General features: G+C 37.9%; 1 protein-coding gene across 2 annotated transcripts in view; it reads left to right on the top strand.

The window, feature by feature from the left end:
* Positions 1 to 1,056: 1,056 nt before the first annotated feature.
* slc1a1 (solute carrier family 1 member 1) overlaps positions 1,057 to 21,377 on the top strand; it is a 22,444-nt gene continuing 2,123 nt past the window's right edge. Inside the window, exons 1-11 of one of the 2 annotated variants that reach the window (XM_067400022.1) lie at positions 1,057 to 1,361; positions 7,935 to 8,075; positions 10,078 to 10,170; positions 10,250 to 10,364; positions 10,595 to 10,637; positions 10,720 to 10,824; positions 10,913 to 11,097; positions 14,158 to 14,265; positions 14,758 to 14,880; positions 17,383 to 17,577; positions 17,679 to 17,813. In XM_067400022.1, the coding sequence (XP_067256123.1) occupies positions 1,262 to 1,361; positions 7,935 to 8,075; positions 10,078 to 10,170; positions 10,250 to 10,364; positions 10,595 to 10,637; positions 10,720 to 10,824; positions 10,913 to 11,097; positions 14,158 to 14,265; positions 14,758 to 14,880; positions 17,383 to 17,577; positions 17,679 to 17,813 (1,343 nt within the window). In that variant the 5' untranslated portion in view covers positions 1,057 to 1,261. Of the gene's footprint in view, positions 1,362 to 7,934; positions 8,076 to 8,259; positions 9,096 to 10,077; positions 10,171 to 10,249; positions 10,365 to 10,594; positions 10,638 to 10,719; positions 10,825 to 10,912; positions 11,098 to 14,157; positions 14,266 to 14,757; positions 14,881 to 17,382; positions 17,578 to 17,678; positions 17,814 to 21,377 lie in introns of those variants that run through there. The other variant, XM_067400023.1, reaches the window with a different exon arrangement.

Genomic DNA, 21,377 nt, shown 5'->3' on the forward strand with positions numbered 1-21,377 from the left:
GCACTGGGGGTAAACAGATAAACATCAAATTTTAATTTTTGGGTGAACTATCCCTTTAAAATGGCCGACTCCCTGGTCAGTGCCCTGACTACTGAACTAGGGAGCTGATTGAGACACAGGGTATGTTTTAACCATAAATGCTCATCTTGAACTAGCTCTCTTCTTCTTCTTCTCTATTTGAATTCCAGCAGTGTAGACACTGCTAAGTGTATTACTGCCCTCCACAGGTCAAAGTTTGAACTAATTGTTATATACTTGCACTAACATATTGTATATGACAATTTAGTTTAGATAAGACCCTTATTCCTCATCTGGTATCGTTTAAAGCCCTTTGAAGCTGCAATGAAACTAATTTTGACCTTCAACTGTTTGGGGTTCAGTGAAGTCCACTAGCTATATGGAGAAAAATCCTGCAATGTTTTCATCAAAAACGTTAATTTCTTTTCGACTGAAGAAAGAAAGACATCAGAATTAATTTTTTTTTTTTTTTTTTTCTGAGCAAAAATTAAATACACATTTTTACCATGATTTACAGAAGACACCCACTAAAATGTCATTCAGTGTAACAATCTATATATGTATATTCAAAAGAGAGATCAATTTCATAGCACAAGACTCTGTTTTATGATCATTTTAAAACTTTAAATGTATGTAAATCCATTATGAAATCCATTAAAAACACTGAATAAACATCTTCATCGAAAGACTGGATGATTTATGACTATTGTGTCGTGTAATATTTGGGGGAGCAGCATGAGTTTTGATGAGAAGATTCCACTCAAGTGTGTCGTACAATGTAATCTAACTATATATCAGCCCGTGAGCATGAGACACAAGTTAACATGAGCCCAGCCCTTCCCATAGTTAAACAAAGAAGATTTTTGAATGATTTGTGCATCAATAACCTCATGCATGAGAAACCTAGCTCATCATCGTCACAAGAAAGACGCCTTTTAAGTTGACAGCTTCTTCATGACGCAGTTCTCATCCCGTAACAAGTATGTCTATTGGCGTTTTTATCAAACAAATCAGAGGTCAAGCTACAATAAACGGCTGATCAAAGGTTATCAAGAGGCACAGACAGAGAAAAGCAGCAGCAGATCACATCACCCCTCCCAACAGCAGCTTCACGGCAAACCTGCTGCTGCCGCCTCATATTATTCGCCAACGGTCCTCTGTCTGTCTGAGGCGAGGGAAAGGAAGAGCGCGAGCCTCGCCATATTCATTCGCGTTTCCATATCAGCCCGTGCGCCTGTCCATTATGGATATGCTGGGGAAGAAAGAGCGGAGAGGCAGAGATGTGAAGGGCTTGCTGAAGAGGAACTGGATTCTAATCGCAACCATCACCTCGGTGATACTGGGTGAGATGAGCGCGTTCATGTTGCTTGAGCGTGGTCACATTTCTCTGCATCTCATATCTCGCTTCATTGTGCTCTATCACACCTCATTCCTTTAATTATGTATGTACATCTCTATTTCTTTATTATAGTCCGCTTACTGTGGTATTACATGATGAGTCTACACCGCCGTTGTGATATCAGTAGCTGATTTGACAATAAGAGCAATTAAAGTGTTTATTTGTTGCATTTAGATGCACGTATCTGCAGGTGTGTGTTGATGGGTGAATGTGATGAATGACGGCATTGATCTGTGTGTGTGCGTCTGTGTCTGTGTGTGCAGATATTTTACTACTGCCACAGAGAAACGTGACCAGACTTCCAGTATGACACAGTAAAATCTCTCTGTGCTTCACGCCACACAAGCACTGACCAGTATTATGAATTAGGGGAGGTCGGGGCTAGTTGTCACACTTTACTCCAGTTACTTTGCTGTTGTATAGTCCATTTTTATACATTCTCCAATAGCTAACTGGATAAAAGACAGTTTGCTGAACATACAGGCCTACATTGATCATTTTTGACAACATACCAGCTGACAGGGAACGTTTTTAGAACTAACGTTCTGGCAAGGTTGAACAAACGTTCTTCAAGTAATGTTAACAGAACGTTTTTTCAAAGTTATGTGGTCTTTACTAATGTTCTCAGAACATTAGCACAAAAAATTACTTATACATCGTTAATGAAACAATTTTGGACATTCATCTGTTTGTTATGTTGTACTTGTTACACTTGAATGTTGTCTGAACATTCTGGAACGTTCCTAGAATGTTTGTGAAATCATAAAATGGAAAGTTCACGTTACCAAGAAATTCTTTTAAAAACTGGACGTTTTAAACATTCAAAAATAACGTTTTATAACTCAATGGGAACATTAGCATAACATTCTAAGAACATATTGTTTTTGTTAGCTGGGATGCCTATTTTTAAAAGCCATATTTTACTATATTTGTATTCAAAATGCTGAAAAACATGCTTAAACCAGCCTAAGATGGTTTGCTGGTCTCCCAGTTTAGGTTTAGAGAGGTTTTTCAGCTTGAAGAGGCTGGGAAATCAGCTTGAATCTGGCAAGACCTGCACACTAGCTTAAGCTATGATTTTTCATGAACATTGTAACTATTATGAAAGACAAAACAACTAACAAACAGTGATACAAAATGTGTGTAATTAATAAATTACAAGATAAAAAAACTTTGCTGAGAGCACAGTTCAACCTTTCTGTTAAAATATATCCTCATCACTTACTGTAGTAGTTGAACCTTGTCTTAAAGGGTTCGTTCACCCAAAAATGCAAATTCTGTCATTAATTACTCACCCTCATGTCGTTCTACAACCGTAAGACCTTCGTTCATCTTTTGAACACAAATTAAGATATTTTTGATCAAATCTGATGGCTCAGTGAGGCCTGAATTGACAGCAAGATAATTAACTCTTTCAATGCCAAGAAAGACGTATTTAAAACAGTTCAAGTGACTACAGTGGTTCAACCTTAATGTTATGAAGCGACGAGAATACTTTTTGTGTGCCAAAAAATCAAAATAACGACTTTATTCAACAATATCTAGTGATGGGCGATTTCAAAACACTGCTTCATGAAGCTTCGAAGCTTAACGAATCTTTTGTTTTGAATCAGTGGTTCAGAGCGTGTATCAAACTATCAAAGTCACGTGAACCATTGAAATTTCGAAACACTTATGACATACTGAAGCCTCGTTTACTGAAATCATGTGACTTTCACGCTCCGAACCACTGATTCGAAACAAAAGATTCGTAAAGCTTCGAAACTTCATGAAGCAGTGTTTTGAAATCGCCCATCACTAAATATTGTTGAATAAAGTTGTTATTTTGATTCTTTGGCACACAAAAAGTATTCTTGTCACTCCATAACATTAAGGTTGAACCACTGTAGTCACATGAACTGTTTTAAATATGTCTTTCTGGGCACTGAAAATGTTAATTGTCTTGCTGGCAACAGAGGCCTCACTGAGCCATCGGATTTGATCAAAAATATCTTAATTTGTGTTTCGAAAATGAACTAAGGTCTTACAGGTGTGGAACAGGTGTGTGAATTTTCATTTTTGGGTGAACTAACCCTTTAATGTACATTTATGTGGTTTAATCATGTTCCTTTGTTTGCTTATCAGCTATTACATTAATAGCTGATACATTTTTTATTTATTTTTTTTAGTTTTGATGACAGTGTTCAAAAAATCATTCTAATTTAATTCAGTTTTGACTAGACATTTGAAAATGCATGACCTTAGCGTTACTGAGACAGCCTCCCCCCGAATGACAACTCTTCCCTAGGCTACATTGTGCAAAAGTCTACAAAAAATAATGTTTGGACACTTTACGACATCCATTTCATAATAGCAACTGTGTACAATTCTTGAAAATAAAAGCATGGTATTTTCAATTTTAAGTAATCAGATATGAGTAGTGATTTGCTATCCACACAACTGGCTAGTCATCAAAACATTAATGGTTTAATGCTTTGTAAAATGCTCAGAACTTATAGGCTGTCCAATAAAATCTCACTATTGCTCTATTAGGCATTTCTGGGCTGATCGGTGAGGCTATTAAGCAGAAGTCGTAGATTATTCACTATATGTACTGACAAGACAATGGAAAAAGTCTTGATTCCAGTGATGGTACTACTTTTATAATATATTTTTATGTGTAAATTATATTTTATATGTTATATGTTAAAAAATTATGCTAACAATATTTAATCTAGTTTTATATTATATGTTTGTGTACTGGGTTGAACACAGATTGTTATGATGCCACGCAAGTCACCTACAATAAAACAAAAGGCAGGTCAAGCAAATCACTTTATTTACTCAGTCATAAGCACCATAATCAGTATAATGCTTAAATGTAATAAAGATAAACTACAGTACAACAGAGATTATTGTAATTCATGGTGGCTTTTGTGGTTACCTGGGTTTGGTGTAGCCTTGTTAAACATTCAAGACTTCTTCATGATATGTATTTGGAAGTTATCTGATATGGCATTGCATTTTAGCTAGACAAATAGTTGTGAAGCTAATCATATCAAGCCATACTTTCATGGCATGTTAATGGGTGACCCTGGACCGCAAAACCAGTCATAAGGTCAGAATTTGAAATTGAGATTTATAGATCATCTGAAAGCTGCATAAATTAGCTTTCCATTGATGTATGGTTTGTTAGGATTGGACAATATTTGGCCAAGATACTATTTGAATATCTGGAATCTGAGGGTGCAAAAAAATTAAAATATTGAGAAAATCGCCTTTAAAGTTGACCAAATGAAGTCCTTAGCAATTCATATCCACTCACAAAAATAAATATTTGACATATTTATGGTAGGACATTTACAAAATATCTCCATGGACCATGATCTTTACTTAGTATCCTAATGATTGGCATGAAAGAAAAATCGATCATTTTGAACAATACAATGTATTGTCGGCTATTGCTACAAATATACCCATGCGACTTATGACTGGTTTCGTGGTCCAGGGTCACAAATATATAATTGAACATTTATAATGGTGAAGTGCAATTTAGTACATGTAAAATATATCAACTTTAACTGTAATATTGAATAACACACTACACTTAAAATGATAATCAAGCACTTTACACATGCTTCAGTATGTTAGTCAGCAACACATCAAAATAAGTGTACTTCTTTAAAGTATGACAAAGGATTGTCATACTTTATACTTTAAAGTAAAACATTTAATTTGACATTATTGCAAAGTGCTCTTTTTAAAAGTGTACTTAAGTCTGTTAAGACATATAGCCATGAAAATGTACTGTCTTTAATACACTTAAGTAGCCTTTTATTTAATACTGCAAGTAGTTTAAACAAAAGAGTGAATTTTGCTAACATTACAGAAAGAGATTGGAAACAGACATATACATATAAATACATTTTCTGTAGCTGCAGTGCAGTCCATACAGACCTCATTATGTTTATTAGAAAGCTTTTTAGTATATTTGGCATACGCCATATCTGACTATATCCAAATCCATCATTATACAAGGATGGAAATGAGATGATTGAAAACTCAAAATGATACATTTGTCTAAATATATCTTTATCAGTTTAACAGCTACAGCTAATTCAGCACATCTTGTGTTATGCGTCTGATGACAACAAATGCAGGGAACTTATTTGTGCCCTGAATATCACAAAGCATTGTTAGCATACTCTCAAAATGTCAGTTCTTTGTCACTGAGCCTGGAGATTTGGATTCTCTCTCACTTGCTTTGAAATCACTCTAAAGATCAGGGATGACACTTTGTTTTTGTGATCATTTTGATACAGTACACTCAGACTAGTTATTATGGAAGCTTGTTTCCACCACACAATTAAATATAAAAGTCAGAACTGTAGGAAAAAAGTCAGAATTGAGAAAAAAAAAAAAGCCAGAATGGCCAGATAAAAACTCACAATTGTGCTAGAAAAATGGCCTAAAAAAATAAGAACTGTGAGGAAAAAAGTCAGAATTGCAAGATAAAAATTCACAGTTGCAAGAAAAAAGTAAGAATAGTGAGAAAGTCAGATGTCAGAATTGCAAGATTAAAACTTGCAATTTCAAGACAAAAGCCAGAATTGCAAAAAGAAGTCCAATTCTGAAAAAAAAAGTTTTGTGAGTTTATATCACAATTGACCCTTCACCGAGGGTTAGATTGACAAGCGATCTAACCAATCATAATGCCGAATCCACCATTTTGTCAAAAAAAAAAAAAAGTCAGGAATTCGAAGATTAATCTCGTGGATTTGAACTTGAAAAATGGCGTGTATCTACGTCTTTTGAAACAATATTCCTTCTCATGTTCATTCATGTTTATTCGATGCTATAAATTAACTAGTAAGAAGAGATGATCGGTTCACAAGCCGCTTGAGCTGAGGCGCTGCAGTGATCTGTCACAACACATTAAAGAGCCACAAAACGTTTTTTATCGTACAAATTTCTTAACAAATTACACAATTTGAAAGCAGGGACTTTGTTTAATATCATAAGTAACCTGCTCTGTCTTGTCTGTCGATGTGTTGTCAGTGTCCTCTTTGCTCCACAATGTACAAAAAAGTTGGGACACTGTACAAATTGTGAATAAAAACAGAGTGCAATGATGTGGAAGTTTCAAATCTCAGTATTTTATTCAGAATACAACATAGATGACATATCAAATGTTTAAACTGAGAAAATGTATCATTTTAAGGGAAAAATAAGTTGATTTTAAATGTCATGGCATCAACAAGGCCATGTTTACCACTGTGTGGCATCCCCTCTTCTTTTTATAACAGTCTGCAAACGTCTGGGGACTGAGGAGACAAGTTGCTCAAGTTTAGGAATAGGAATGTTGTCCCATTCTTGTCTAATACAGGCTTCTAGTTGCTCAACTGTCTTAGGTCTTCTTTGTCGCATCTTCCTCTTTATGATCTGGACTGCAAGCTGGCCATTTCAGTACCTGGATCCTCCTCCTACGCAGGCATGATATTGTAATTGATGCAGTATGTGGTCTGGCATTGTCATGTTGGAAAATGCAAGGTCTTCCCTGAAAGAGACGACGTCTGGATGGGAGCATATGTTGTTCTAGAACTTGGATATACCTTTCAGCATTGATGGTGCCTTTCCAGATGTGTAAGCTGCCCATGCCACACGCACTCATGCAACCCCATACCATCAGAGATGCAGGCTTCTGAACTGAGCGCTGATAACAACTTGGGTTGTCCTTGTCCTCTTTAGTCCGGATGACATGGCATCCAAGTTTTCCAAAAAGAACTTCAAATTTTGATTCGTCTGACCACAGAACAGTTTTCCACTTTGCCACAGTCCATTTTAAATGAGCCTTGGCCCAGAGAAAACACCTGTGCTTCTGGATCATGTTTAGATATGGCTTCTATTTTGACCTATAGAGTTTTAGAAGGCAACGGCGAATGGCACGGTGGATTGTGTTCACCGACAATGTCAGAACTGTGAGATTAAAAAGTTGCAATTACCATTATTTTTTTATAATTCTGTGGTGGAAACAAGCTTCCATATGTAATTCACCACAATTCAGATTCAGTATGAATTTATACACTCTTAGAAAAAAGAAAAGTTTCAATGGGGTTCAGTACAGAATCTAGGGTTCTTCACTGAATTTTAAAGAACGCTTAAAAAGGTGATTGCCTGATACTTTTCACGTTTAACAGGTTATATACATTTTTTTCTAGTTATAAAGTATGTTTACAAGCTGCTTAATTCATAAAAAATGAAAAATTAATTAAAAACAAAATAAATTAACTAAAACTAAATCCATAAAATGATGGGAATGATCTCATGATGGGGACGCCTAACCTGACAGAACCCTTTAATGTTCTATATAAAACCTTTTCTTCCAGGAGTATCTTTGTGAGGTTGAGATATTCCTGGAATATTTAGCGCTGCACATTCAGTCTGGCTTGATGCTGGCTTTATGTAGATTAAGCACAACTAAGAGCTTCACATTTACAGTCAGTTTGACATGCTCTCTCTATCACTCTATCCGTTGCAGGGATCGGGCTTGGAGTGCTGGTGCGGGACTATACCTCTCTGTCCCAGCTGGAGAAGCAGTACTTTGGCTTCCCTGGAGAAATCCTGATGAGAATGCTAAAGCTGGTCATCCTGCCCCTCATTGTCTCCAGCATGATAACAGGTCTCACTCCCTCTTCAGCCCATCACAGTATCTCTATTTAAGACTGGCAGTGAAAATTCAGAGGTGGTAACTGTTGCCCTCATGTTACCAATATTTTCTTTTAAATATTTTATTATTTTTATGCATTTTATTTTTTCTTTTTACCATAGAGCTGTCACCCACCATGTGCATGGGTGTGGAATGATAAGGAAAATAGCTGTACAATGAAAATCAGGTTTCCTGCAAATCACACAAGGATCATATAAACATTTGAACCCATAACATTTTATTATAACTTACTGTATCCTGCCGCATTTTCATTTGAAGATAGTCATCAAATATAAAAGCCAAATATGTGGAACGTTAGTCATGCTTCTTTGTGACTCCCAAACATTTTTTTGAGCCAAACACGCTTGATCTAAAATATTTACTTAACGTACCACCTGAAGTTATTATTTCAGTAATTTAACAATACATTCATATGTTAATGGTTCTTTGACATTGGTAATGGCCACATAATATGCACATATTACTTCTTTTCATTTTAAAATGATGTATTCATTTTGATTTTACATTTTTATGATTTATGTAGTAACTAGTTTTTCATCAAATTCCCTCTGGAACCACTAGGAATTCGCAAACCCCAGTTTGGGAAACTGTATTTCAAAATATTTTATTCCTGAAATATTTAGTGTATACAGTGCCCTGCAAAAGTTTGGAAACACACTGATAAATGGACAATATCCGTTTGGGTTTTGGACAATATCCTTATCATTTCTTGCTGTAAAAGCATTAAAGTTACATACAGTTATCACTGAAGATGATTTCTTTTTGATTACATAATAATGGAAATATATACATGCGTCACAGTCAGATGTGCTCATTACCCTTTGCTCCTACTCACCCAAACTTGTTAATAAGGCTACTTTACACAAATGTGAGTGCATTAGCAGGTAGTTGCTGAATCGCAGTTAGTTCATATATGAGATGAGGACATGACTGCAGCCGGCGATGAGGCCGAAACCAGCACATCCACTGAAAGTATACTTTGACTATTTCATTTTACTTAACAGTATTTCATCCGTTATATCAAAGAGACATTTTCAAGGATTTTGGTTTACTTATGCCCTTTTTGAGCACGTGAGCTTAACTGAGTGTGTTTGTAGACGTTTAAGAGGCTGTGCCGTCAACCTTGATTTATTGTAATACTGAGGTTTTATTTTGATTTTAGAAAATAAACATGTGATTGCTCCCCTCACAAATCAACTGTTTCCTGTTTTTCACTGGCATGTCTCTTAGATGTTGAGGACTACTGCATATTTGAGCCTACATTCAGTGCAAGTAAAATACTTAAGCACTGTTAAAATCAGATACTCTCAGACTTTTACTCAAGTGGTATTGGAATTGGTGACTTGTAATGGGGTTATTTTCATTGTAAGTATCTTTAATTTTATCTAGACGGGTATTTCACTCAAAAATGTCACCCTCCGCATACAGCTCCACAACTGACACTTTGATGCTTCCAAAAGTTCATAAAGAGATTGTAAAACTAATCCATATGAATTAAGCTGTTTAGTCAAAATTTTCGAAAGAAACACGATCGCTTTATATGATGAAAAGATTGAATTTAGACTTTTATTCACATATAAACATTCATCAGCTCACACACCAGTTGTGGTAAACGGAAGCTCAAGGTTGCTCATGTTTGCTTGATGTTTGAGAACCATTGAGGATCATTCTCGTGTGTTACGTAGGTTCAGTTGAGCATCCGTTTAGGTTCACTGATCAATGTTTAAGGGTGAGTAAATGACAGAATTTTCATTTTAGGGTGAACTATCCCTTTAAGTATGGTTTTCAGGTACTCTTTACACCTCTGGATTTATGCTGCTGATTATGTTGAAAACTCCATAGGGCATTTCTAAAAAATTTTAACCCAATTGCAATGTAGCTTGCATTGTTGGTAGTGTTAAATGGGTCAGGTGTGTCATTAAATAGTGTTAACCTATGGCCTTGATTCCTGAAGGAGTGGCAGCACTGGACTCTGAGGTGTCAGGCAGGATTGGTCTTCGTGCAGTGGTTTATTACCTCTCCACTACCATTATTGCTGTCATTCTTGGTGAGTCACATAAACATCAAATCAGTAAACTTTAAAGACATATATTGTGGTTGTTTAACAAAGATGTTGTGCTCAAAAGGAATCGTTCTTGTGACGACTATCAAACCTGGGGTCTCTCAGAGTGCTGACAATATCGAGAGAGCAGGGAGCACACCAAATGTGACCACTGTTGACACCTTGCTGGACCTTGTTAGGTAAAAATCGCACCACTTGGTCTGCCTATGTTGTAAGACAGAAGATATACAGTGCCCACAAAATATTTCTGACACTTAAGGAATACTTAAAAATGTATATATAAATAATAAATTCATGCAATGACATGTAGACCATTTTAAGTATGGCTTATGTTTCTAAATATTATTATATTATATTATATAAATCTGTATTAAGCACTTAAGTGATTTGTTTTTCTCATTTCTTCAAGGAATATGTTTCCTGAAAATCTGGTGCAAGCCTGTTTTCAGCAGGTAAACATAATATTTTTTAATAAATTGCTTAAAACAATCCAAATATAATACTTTGTTGAAATAAACTTCATCTGTGTTTTAGTACAAGACACAGCGCAAAGAGATTGAACCATCGAAAACCAACATAAGCACAACTAATACAACTACATTTCCACCCTTCACCACCATTATTTCAACAGTTGCACAGGTGAGACAACGATTTTAAAGAATGTATGGTAAAGAGAGAAGAATGAAGAAATGTATATTTATTTATTTTTGCATTCTTTATGCTGTAGAATTTGACCAAAGACTACAAGATCGTTGGCTCATATTCAGATGGGATTAATGTTCTTGGTCTCATCGTATTCTGTGTGACTTTCGGCCTTGTCATCGGCAAGATGGGAGAAAGGGGACGCATCCTGCTCGAGTTTTTTGATGCTCTGAATGAGGCCACCATGCGAATTGTTCAGATTATTATGTGGTGAGTTCTGACACGTTAAAAGCTTGTCTGTAGTGGCAAGAATCTCTGTTATTATTGCTCATACTCAGTTGACTTGGGTCAGACACGTCACCAACCAGACACGTCACCAACCAGAACACCCTAGAAACCACATAGCAACTCCCAAGCAACCACCCAGAACACCCTAGAAACCACATAGCAACTCCTTAGTAACCACCCATGTCACCCTAGAATCCACAAAGCAACTGCCCAGAACACCATAGAAACCACATGGCAACCACCTAGAACACCCTTAGAAACCACACATCAACTCTCAAGCAACCACCCAGAACACCCTAGAAACCACATAGCAACTCCTAAACAACCACCCAGAACACCCTAGAAACCACATAGCAATCACCCAGAACACCCTAGAAATCATATAGCAACTCCCAAGCAACCATCCAGAACACCCTAGAAACCACTTAACAACTCCCAAGCAACCACCCAGAACATCCTAGAAACCACATAGCAATCACCCAGAACAGCATAGAAACCATAAAGCAACTCCTTAATAATCACCTAGAACACCCTAGAAACCACATAAAAACTCCCTAGTAACCACATAGCAACTCCCTAGAAACCACCCAAAATACCCTAAAACCTCATATCAACTCCCCAGAACACCCTAGAAACCACAAAGCAACTCCCAAGCAACCACACAGAACACCATAGAAACCACATAGAAACTCCCTAGTAACCACATAGCAACTCCCTAGAACACCCTAGAATGTAGAACACCCTAGAAACCACATAGGAAGTCCCAAGCAACCACCCAGAACACCCTAGAAACCACATAGGAACTCCCAAGCAACCACCCAGAACACCCTAGAAACCACATAGCAACTCCCAAGCAACCACCCAGGACACCATAGAAACCACATAACAAGCCCCAAGCAACCACCCAGAACACCCTAGAAACCACATAGCAATCACCCAGAACACCTAGAAACCACATAGCAACTCCCTAGCAACTACCCAGAACACCCTAGAAACCACAAAGCAACTCCCAAGCAACCACCCAGAACACCTTAGAAACCACATAGCAACCACGCAGAACACCCTAGAAACCACATAGCATGTCCCAAGCAATCACCCAGAACACCTAGAAACCACATAGCAACTCCCTAGCAACCACGCAGAACACCCTAGAAACCACAAAGCAACTCCCAAGCAACCACCCAGAACACCCTAGAAACCACATAGCAACCACGCAGAACACTCTAGAAACCACATAGCAAGTCCCAAGCAACCACCCAGAACACCCTAGAAACCACATAGCATCTCCCAAGCAACCACCCAGGACACCCTAGAAACCACATAGAAACTCCCTAGTAAGCACATAGCAACTCCCAAGCAACCACCCAGAACACCTTAGAAACCACATAACAAGTCCCAAGCAACCACCCAGAACACCCTAGAAACCACATAGCAATCACCCAGAACACCTAGAAACCACATAGCAACTCCCTAGCAACTACCCAGAACACCCTAGAAACCACATAACAAGTCCCAAGCAACCACCCAGAACACCCTAGAAACCACATAGCAATCACCCAGAACACCTAGAAACCACATAGCAACTCCCTAGCAACTACCCAGAACACCCTAGAATCCACATAGCAACTCCCTAGCAACCACCCAGAACACCCTAGAAACCACATAGCAATCACCCAGAACACCTAGAAACCACATAGCAACTCCCTAGCAACCACCCAGAACACCCTAGAAACCACATAGCAATCACCCAGAACACCTAGAAACCACATAGCAACTCCCTAGCAACTACCCAGAACACCCTAGAAACCACTTAGCAAGTCCCAAGCAACCACCTAGAACACCTAGAAACCACATAGCAACTACCCAGAACACCCTAGAATCCACATAGCAACTCCCTAGCAACCACCCAGAACACCCTAGAAACCACATAGCAACTCCCAAGCAACCACCCAGAACACCCTACAAACCACATAGCAATTCCCTAGAAACCACCTAGAATACCCCTAAAACCACACATCAACTCCCCAGAACACCATGGAAACCACATAGAAACTCTCTAGTAACCACCTAGCACAGCCTAGAAACCAAATAGCAACTCCCTAGCAACCACCCATATTAACCTAGAAACCACATATCAAGCACCCAGAATATCATAGAAACAACATAGCAACTCCCTAGAATCCACCAAGAATACCCTAGAAACTACATAGCAACCACCTAGAACACCTAGAAACCACATAGCAACTACCCAGAACACCCTAGAAACCACATAGCAACTACCCAGAACACCCTAGAATCCACATAGCAACTCCCTAGCAACCACCCAGAACACCCTAGAAACCACATAGCAACTCCCAAGCAACCACCCAGAACACCCTACAAACCACATAGCAATTCCCTAGAAACCACCTAGAATACCCCTAAAACCACACATCAACTCCCCAGAACACCATGGAAACCACATAGAAACTCTCTAGTAACCACCTAGCACAGCCTAGAAACCAAATAGCAACTCCCTAGCAACCACCCATATTAACCTAGAAACCACATATCAAGCACCCAGAATATCATAGAAACAACATAGCAACTCCCTAGAATCCACCAAGAATACCCTAGAAACTACATAGCAACCACCTAAAATACCCTGAAAACCACATAGCAGCTACCTAGTACTCCCTAGATACCACATAGCCACTCCCTAACAACCACTCAGAATACCCATGTGCTGTCGAGAGAACTGTCGCCTCACAGCAGGTTCAAGCTCAGGCTGAGTCAGGAGTCCTTTCTGTGTGGCGTTTGCATGTTGTCAGCGTGGATTTCCCCCACACAGTCCAAAGACAGGAAGGGCATCCGGCATAAATCCAGTGTGGGTGCGGATAATTCCCATGAAGCGGACCCTGCAAATGAGTGGGACTTATGCTAGGAAATTATAATATATTCACTTGAAAAATATTGTAGGAAGATATATCAGTCTATAAATTAAAAGATTAGTTTGTGTTATATTGTTTATGAATATAATGATGCATGAATTTTCTTCTGCAGTTACATGCCCATTGGCATCTTGTTCCTGATTGCTGCTAAGATCATTGAGGTGGATGACTGGGAAATCTTCAGGAAGATGGGCCTGTACATGGTGACGGTGCTCAGCGGGTGAAGAAGCTTCTTTAATGTTCCCTTGCTGATTTACGGCTGCTGTTAGACTGGCCGTTTACTGTTCCCATACAGCTTCATATCAGCTCTGTTCACTCACAGATAAGAGCCAAGGACATTCAAAACTGCTCAAGCTGCAGATGTGCTAATACATTTCATAAACTCCAAATTTCCACTTATTTGAGTGATATAGGCAACTGAACATCAGTCAGGAGATTCTATAGCTGCAGTTAAACAAATGCCATCTGCACTCGCGTGGAATGGACCGAACGGATAGGTTTAGGTTGCACATTGCTGAGTCAAAAATTGTAAGATATTAATCCAAGTGACCTTGGTAAAAAATATACTGGATGCTTTTAAATAACACCAAAAAGCTTTTTAATGGTATCTTTCTCAAAAGATCTAAATGATTTATTCTTTTATTCTGATGCTTAGGATGATGTACAATGGATTGTGATGTTTAATGTTTTCAAATTTGTTTTCCTTCCACAGACTAGCCATCCATGCCATCATATTCCTCCCCCTGATATACTTTGCGTTTGTGAGGAAGAATCCATTCACCTTCACTCTGGGAATGGCACAGGCCTTGGTAACAGCTCTCATGATTTCCTCAAGGTGAGACAACGAATATTCTAGCATCTGTATTTTCTGGGTATGTTGACTAGAGGCTGGAATACACTACAGGACTTTCAAAATCTGAACAGAATTCAAATACTTCCCTACTATATAGTATGTGAAAAACAGTATGCCAACAGAGTAGTATGTCCAAATACATAGTATTCAAAAAAAGTCCCCAGATGACCTACTACTTCCGGCGATATTCTGAAGTACGCATTCGTTGGACACTTTACTATCCCATGAGGCCACAGAAAGGGTATTATAAATGTCAGTGAAGCAACGCAACAGAGTGCAACAATGGCCGCCCACTTTTTCAGCGGCGTTGGTTCCGGTAGTATTTTTTCCAATATGTTCTCCCATAGGGATTTTTTTTTAAAAAGTCTTTGTTAAAGCATTATAAACCGTGAACCAAGCCAACCAGCCAGGAGGTGAATCATAACATTACAAACTTTGATTGGAAGCAAAAATGTTTTTGATAATCGGACAAAAATACAAAAGGTACAAGACTGTGTACTTTAAGGATTAGTCCTCTTTTAAATAAACTTTTCTTGATAATTTACTCACCCCCATGTCATCCAAGATGTTCATGTCTTTCTTTCGTCAGTCGAAAAGAAACAAACTTACCTGTTCTACTTACGGAGCGAACGCGGCGCCAGTTTCGTTTTTTTTTCCGTAAGTAGAATAGGGAAGGCGTAGGACATTCAGCTTAAGCGTTTTGAAGAATGTTGAAAGCGGAAGTACGTTCAAGGCAATCATTTGTGTTTATAAAGCATAAAAAGTTTTTTCGAAAATCGAAAAAAAGACCCTTGATTCCTCGTCTGGTATCGTTTAAAGCCCTTTGAAGCTGCACTGAAACTGTCATTTTGACCTTCAACCGTCTGGAGCCCATTGAAGTCCACTATAAGGAGAATAATTCTGGAATGTTTTCATCAAAAACCTTAATTTCTTTAAGAAAGAAAGACATGAACATCTTGGATGATGATGGCTTTAGTGAGGGAAAGAACTACAATCCCATACAATCCCCTGCATAATTGTTACATTGTACTTACTCAAATAAGTACTGATTGAGTAATACTAATTAACTACATGTACTAAAGAGATAAGGTTAGTGTTAGGTTTAGGGTTAGTTATTTGTAATTATGCATAATTTACTGATATAAAACAGTTAGTTCCTGTCCTTGATTCTGATTAGTCAATAGCTGTGTTTTATTGTGAATAAAACACAGCTATTGACTAATCAGAATCAAGGACAGCATAGTGATTAAACACTATGACCGCTTCAGCCAACGGTTCTGTGTATCACTACACAACACCCTTAGCAACCACAATATCAATTGATATTGTTCATTGATGTTTACTTTATTATGTAGAAGAGTATTATGAGAAAGAGATCGAGTGAGCGAGTTTATTACCTGCATTCAGATTTAGCATTTTCCTTCAGGTCAGTCCTATGTTCTTAATAAAAAAATCTGTTTAAATGTCCGATGTATTATCTTGTCCTTTTAACAGTTAAGGGGTTTTCCCGTGACTAACAGCGCTAATCAAAGCATTTTTGCGTCTTGTTCTGTGTTCAATATAAAAGTCTTCGCTGCTGACTGACACACTCATAAAGACTGTAATTGGGGATAATATAATATTACCTGAAATACCTCATTCATTCATTCAATATAATATTAATGAAATAAAAGACCACTTAAATGTAGTACGAGTGCTTTTTCGTGACTGTTTCATAACACAAGTACACTTTTAAGTACACATTAAAAGTTTTACTTTAATTGTACTAAATTACAACTTCATCATTACAAATGTGTAATTACAAATATTATTTAAATACATGACATAGTAACCATATTTCAAAGACAAAATTATGAAATTAATGTATAAAGATGTAATCAAATCCTACTTAAGTGGGTCAAAAATGAGTCTAAAGTTCAGCTAATTGCATTTAATATAAATTTTAACTATAATACATTTTCATTTAATTGCAATTAACATGCAGTTAACTGTCAAAAAAAAACTACATTCAGTTGGCACTTGTATATTCTTTTAAAGTATATTATTTCCATAATAAGTACTAAACTCTTAACATGTGAATGTCATGTAAACATTTATGGCATGATAAGATGCTGATCCTATTTATACCAAAAGGTATAAATTCCTTCAATGCTATGAATAATTCTTATTAAAAAAGCATATTTATGGCTATTTTTTATTAATAAGAAATGAAAAATATTTATTTATTTAATGGCCACTGCACAAGCAAAAGGCATAAATTCCTTCAATACCAGGAATAATTCTTTTAAAAAAAATCTGAGAAGAAACCTTTAATGTTGTGTTTTGATCATTATTTTTGAGCTGTTTATAGTAAGTCCTGCTTCTGAAGATCTGCCTCTCCAGTTTTAGACTTTTTATGTTTTTTAAACCCACAATAATCACGGAAAACTGCTATTCTGCCAAGTATTCATCTTTTTATAATAACAAGAGTCTTTACTACATCAGCTCAGCCACTCTGCCGGTCACGTTCCGATGTGCTGAAGAGAACAACCGGATTGACAAGAGGATCACTCGCTTTGTCCTTCCAGTTGGTGCAACTATCAATATGGATGGCACAGCACTGTATGAAGCTGTTGCTTCTATATTCATAGCTCAGCTGAACAACTACGATCTGGATGCTGGCCAGATTGTTACCATTAGGTAGGTGGGATATAAGCCAGTTGGTCTGATATAATAGAGTTAAGTGGCTTTGGGAAGGACAAAACCCCAAATAATACTTTTGTGACATGTTCATTTCATAGTATCACAGCAACAGTCGCCAGCATTGGTGCAGCAGGAGTTCCGAATGCTGGACTGGTAACCATGGTGATAGTCCTTACAGCAGTTGGCCTTCCAGCCAGTGATGTCACCCTTATCATTGCTGTCGATTGGCTGCTGTAAGTATGTCTGGTTTACTTAATGCGAGTGGTGCAGGGATGACGAATATTTGCAGGCCAACCCGGAAGTTAGTATCACACTGGTTCCCATAAATGACCAGAAACCACCAGTATCACACTGGTCTTCATAAATGAACACGGCTTCTATGAATTTTGAAGCCTAAATGCAATCGGCAAGAAGTAAATAGCTAAATGTAGGCTATAAATGAACTACATTATGGTCACATGACTTTAACGACAACTCCGTCAGTCTTTATTTGAAAAACATTTTCCCTGAAAGTTTGAGTTAGACTAGCATGACGACGTTTAATGTCCCAAACAATCTCTGTTGTCCCATTTAGACACTTGTTAGCAACCGCCATTTTGAAGACAAGAAAGCTTTTATAAAATAACAAGGGCGTATTAGGGGCCGTTCACACAGAACGCGTCTTTGCGTCTAAAAACGCGAGACGCGGCGCTCAGGAGTGGTTTTAAAAAAAGCGCAGCGTAGAACGCGAGGGTCTCGAGACGCGCTTTTGAGACGTGAGGCAATAACGACAATAATGGAAATAATAGAAATAGGCAAACGGCAGAATTGACAGATACAAGTTTTGACATGGAAAAAACGAAAATAAGATAATGATGAGCGCCTCCTCCTCCATGTTGCCGTCAAATAAAACAGTTGTCATGCCAACTTGCTACTGTAAACAGAAGCTCGCAACGCTTGCCCCGCCTCCGAGTTCTTCTGATTGGTCCACTGTTTTGGAACTGACATTGATGAGCGGCGCTGCGTGTAAAAGTTGAAATTATTTTAACTTGACACGGCGTCTTAAAAACGAGGCGCTCATGTGAGAGGTGCTGCAAAAGACGAGAGACGCGAGTGTAACGGTCATGCACGTCCGTCAAGTGCGTGTTTACATAGAAAAACAATGGGAAAGTAGCGCATTGGAATAGAAAAATGCATTCTGTGTGAACGGCCCCTAACTGATGTATTTTGTCATAGAATCTTAAAACCAAAAACCCACTTGATGTAAATTGAATCGCTATTTTATTCTCTCGCAATTTATCTAGTTTTATTGTAAATGAAAATATTTTTTTCTTTTACCATCAATACAGACTGCATCCATATTACATGCGCCATGTTTTCTCACTGACACGCCCCAAACTCAGGCGCTGCATCCGAAATCAAATACTTCCCTACCATATAAATCTTGTGTAGCCCCGCCCATTTTCAGCACTGCACTCGTTCTGGTTTGTATTTCCACAGCATGAAGGTAAGATCTTATGGATTTATGAATGAGCCGCTCATTTTAAAATCGTCCCAGTCTACTGACATTTGTTATGACATCTGCTTCAAACATTACAATGCACTTTCATTAACTCTACAATAAGTAAATCCACTTCACCAGCTAATTACTCTTCGACAGTGATGCCATAGAAATATACAGTTACCGCAAAAACGGAAGTTCAAAGACAAATTCTAAAGATGGCTGAGCGCTTGTTTCTCTGGCGCATAATGGCGCTATAGTTTGCGGAAAACAGTACGCCAACAGAGTAGTATGTCCGAATGCAAAGTATTTGAAGAACAGTAGACGAAAAGTCACCAGATGACCTACTTCCGGCAAGATTCTGAAGTGTGCATTCGATGGACACTTTACTATCCCATGAGGCCACAGGAGAAGATTTGTGAATGGCAGTGAAGTGACGCAGCTGACGCTGGTAGGTCACGTGACAGTAACAACATGGCGGATGTAGTACGTCCAAATTTCATTCATACTATATAGTGCATACTTTTTGAATGGTCACAAAGTAAGTTCAAATTCAAATGCAGGACCTACTCAATACGCAATTTTGGACACAGTGAGGGTTTGAAAGTTCAGAGTTTCCTCTTTGTAATTATGCCATTGTGGAGGCTTTCATGAACATCAACTGGTAAATACGATGTTCCTGACATGACTTGTATTGTGTTCACACCATGTCTTAATAACCGTAATTATGAGATGACAGCACGTGACCTTTTACTTGGAGCTGTTCACAACTTTCAGAATCGGAATTGTGCGTTTTTAAGGCAACACTAAAGGTCTTTGTACACTAAGTCCAAAATTTTTGTATGCTATTTTTCGGATTAATCATCCTAAAAATTTGTCAACCACAGAAACCTTGCACTGAGTCTGATGCATATCAATTAATTCATTTCGAAAATATTCACAAAACAATACAAAATGGAGTCTTCAAGCAGTGAGGATGATCTTCTTAAAAAGAGAAAAAGAAAGAGGAAATATTGGGTCCATCCAATCCTGAGATTGCGTAGAGTTCCACCTCCTTTTCAAGGAGCTGCGGGATTATCCCGAACAATCTAAGTTTAATGCTTTGCATTAAATGCTTTTTTTAAAAAGGAAACCACCAATATATATATATATATATATGTATTCTGCACTTTGTTTGTCATACAGTGCTTTGTGTTGCGAGACAAAGTGGATCAGCTCGTCAGACGTCATTCTGGATTTTAGCGTTCCTTTGTACAGTGGCTCTGAATTGTCAAAATACCTTAAAATGCTTGCTACGGATGTGAAAAATGCAGACAATTGAAACTGGAATTGAAATTTTTTTTATGACGGACGAAAGTTTCAGAGTCAGTGTGCAAACATGATTGACACAACGTGCGGTCGTATTTATTTATTTTTTAAAGGGGTGATGAACTGAGAAATCAAATTTTCCTTGAGCTTTTGACATATAAGAGGTCATCATACTTTAAAAATATCCTGTAAATTTTAGAGCTGAAAATGTCCTTGTTAGTCCAATAAAAGCTTTAATTGACACCAGACCCAGCAAACGACAGGATTTACAAAGTGGGGATCTATGACGTCAAAGGGCAGCAAGCACCGCCTCTGCAGAAGAAGATCAACGCCTACTTCATCCCTGCCTGTTTAGCCCCGCCCACCGATTTGCGCATAAGTAACATATGTGGTGCTAAACCAGATCGAGCTACCAAGCAATAAACATAGCGTTGAGGATTACAAAATATTGTGCAGCGCCTGGACTTGACAGTAATGCAACAACATGTGAGTAACAGTATTAATTCTAATGCCTGATCTGATATTAATGATTCCTGTACGGTCAGATGTTCTTTGTCAGTAAATCAAACCCGTGACTAAACGTCAACTTGCGTTGTTTCTCTTAGTAGGATGAAAATAATCTGTTATTTAACGGTGATTAAATTATATAAAGAAAGTGATCAAAGACCCCTTGCAATCGTTGGAGCAGTGCACGCTGAAGCTGTCAATCAAACAGCACGAGTTTATCAGTGCTTGACGCACAAAACTCCCATTTTATTCAACAAATATTTTAGCTATATTGCGTTTGCACTGTTAGTGAAGATGAAAACATTCGTTAGTGTGCAGAAATTGAGTTGCAATGACAAGATACAACATGTCTGTGATCGGTTACACAGTGTTCATCTCTGCATCCTTTCATGCCACGATCTAAATATAATGCCATAGATCTAAATCTAATGCAACACTTTTCACAATTAGTTAACCTTGAGAGCTGTAATAGTAAAAACACGCTAAAAGAGAGAGTAATAAG

Source organism: Chanodichthys erythropterus, chromosome 11 (genome assembly GCF_024489055.1).
Source record: "Chanodichthys erythropterus isolate Z2021 chromosome 11, ASM2448905v1, whole genome shotgun sequence".
In the NCBI taxonomy this organism is placed as follows: Eukaryota; Metazoa; Chordata; class Actinopteri; order Cypriniformes; family Xenocyprididae; genus Chanodichthys; species Chanodichthys erythropterus.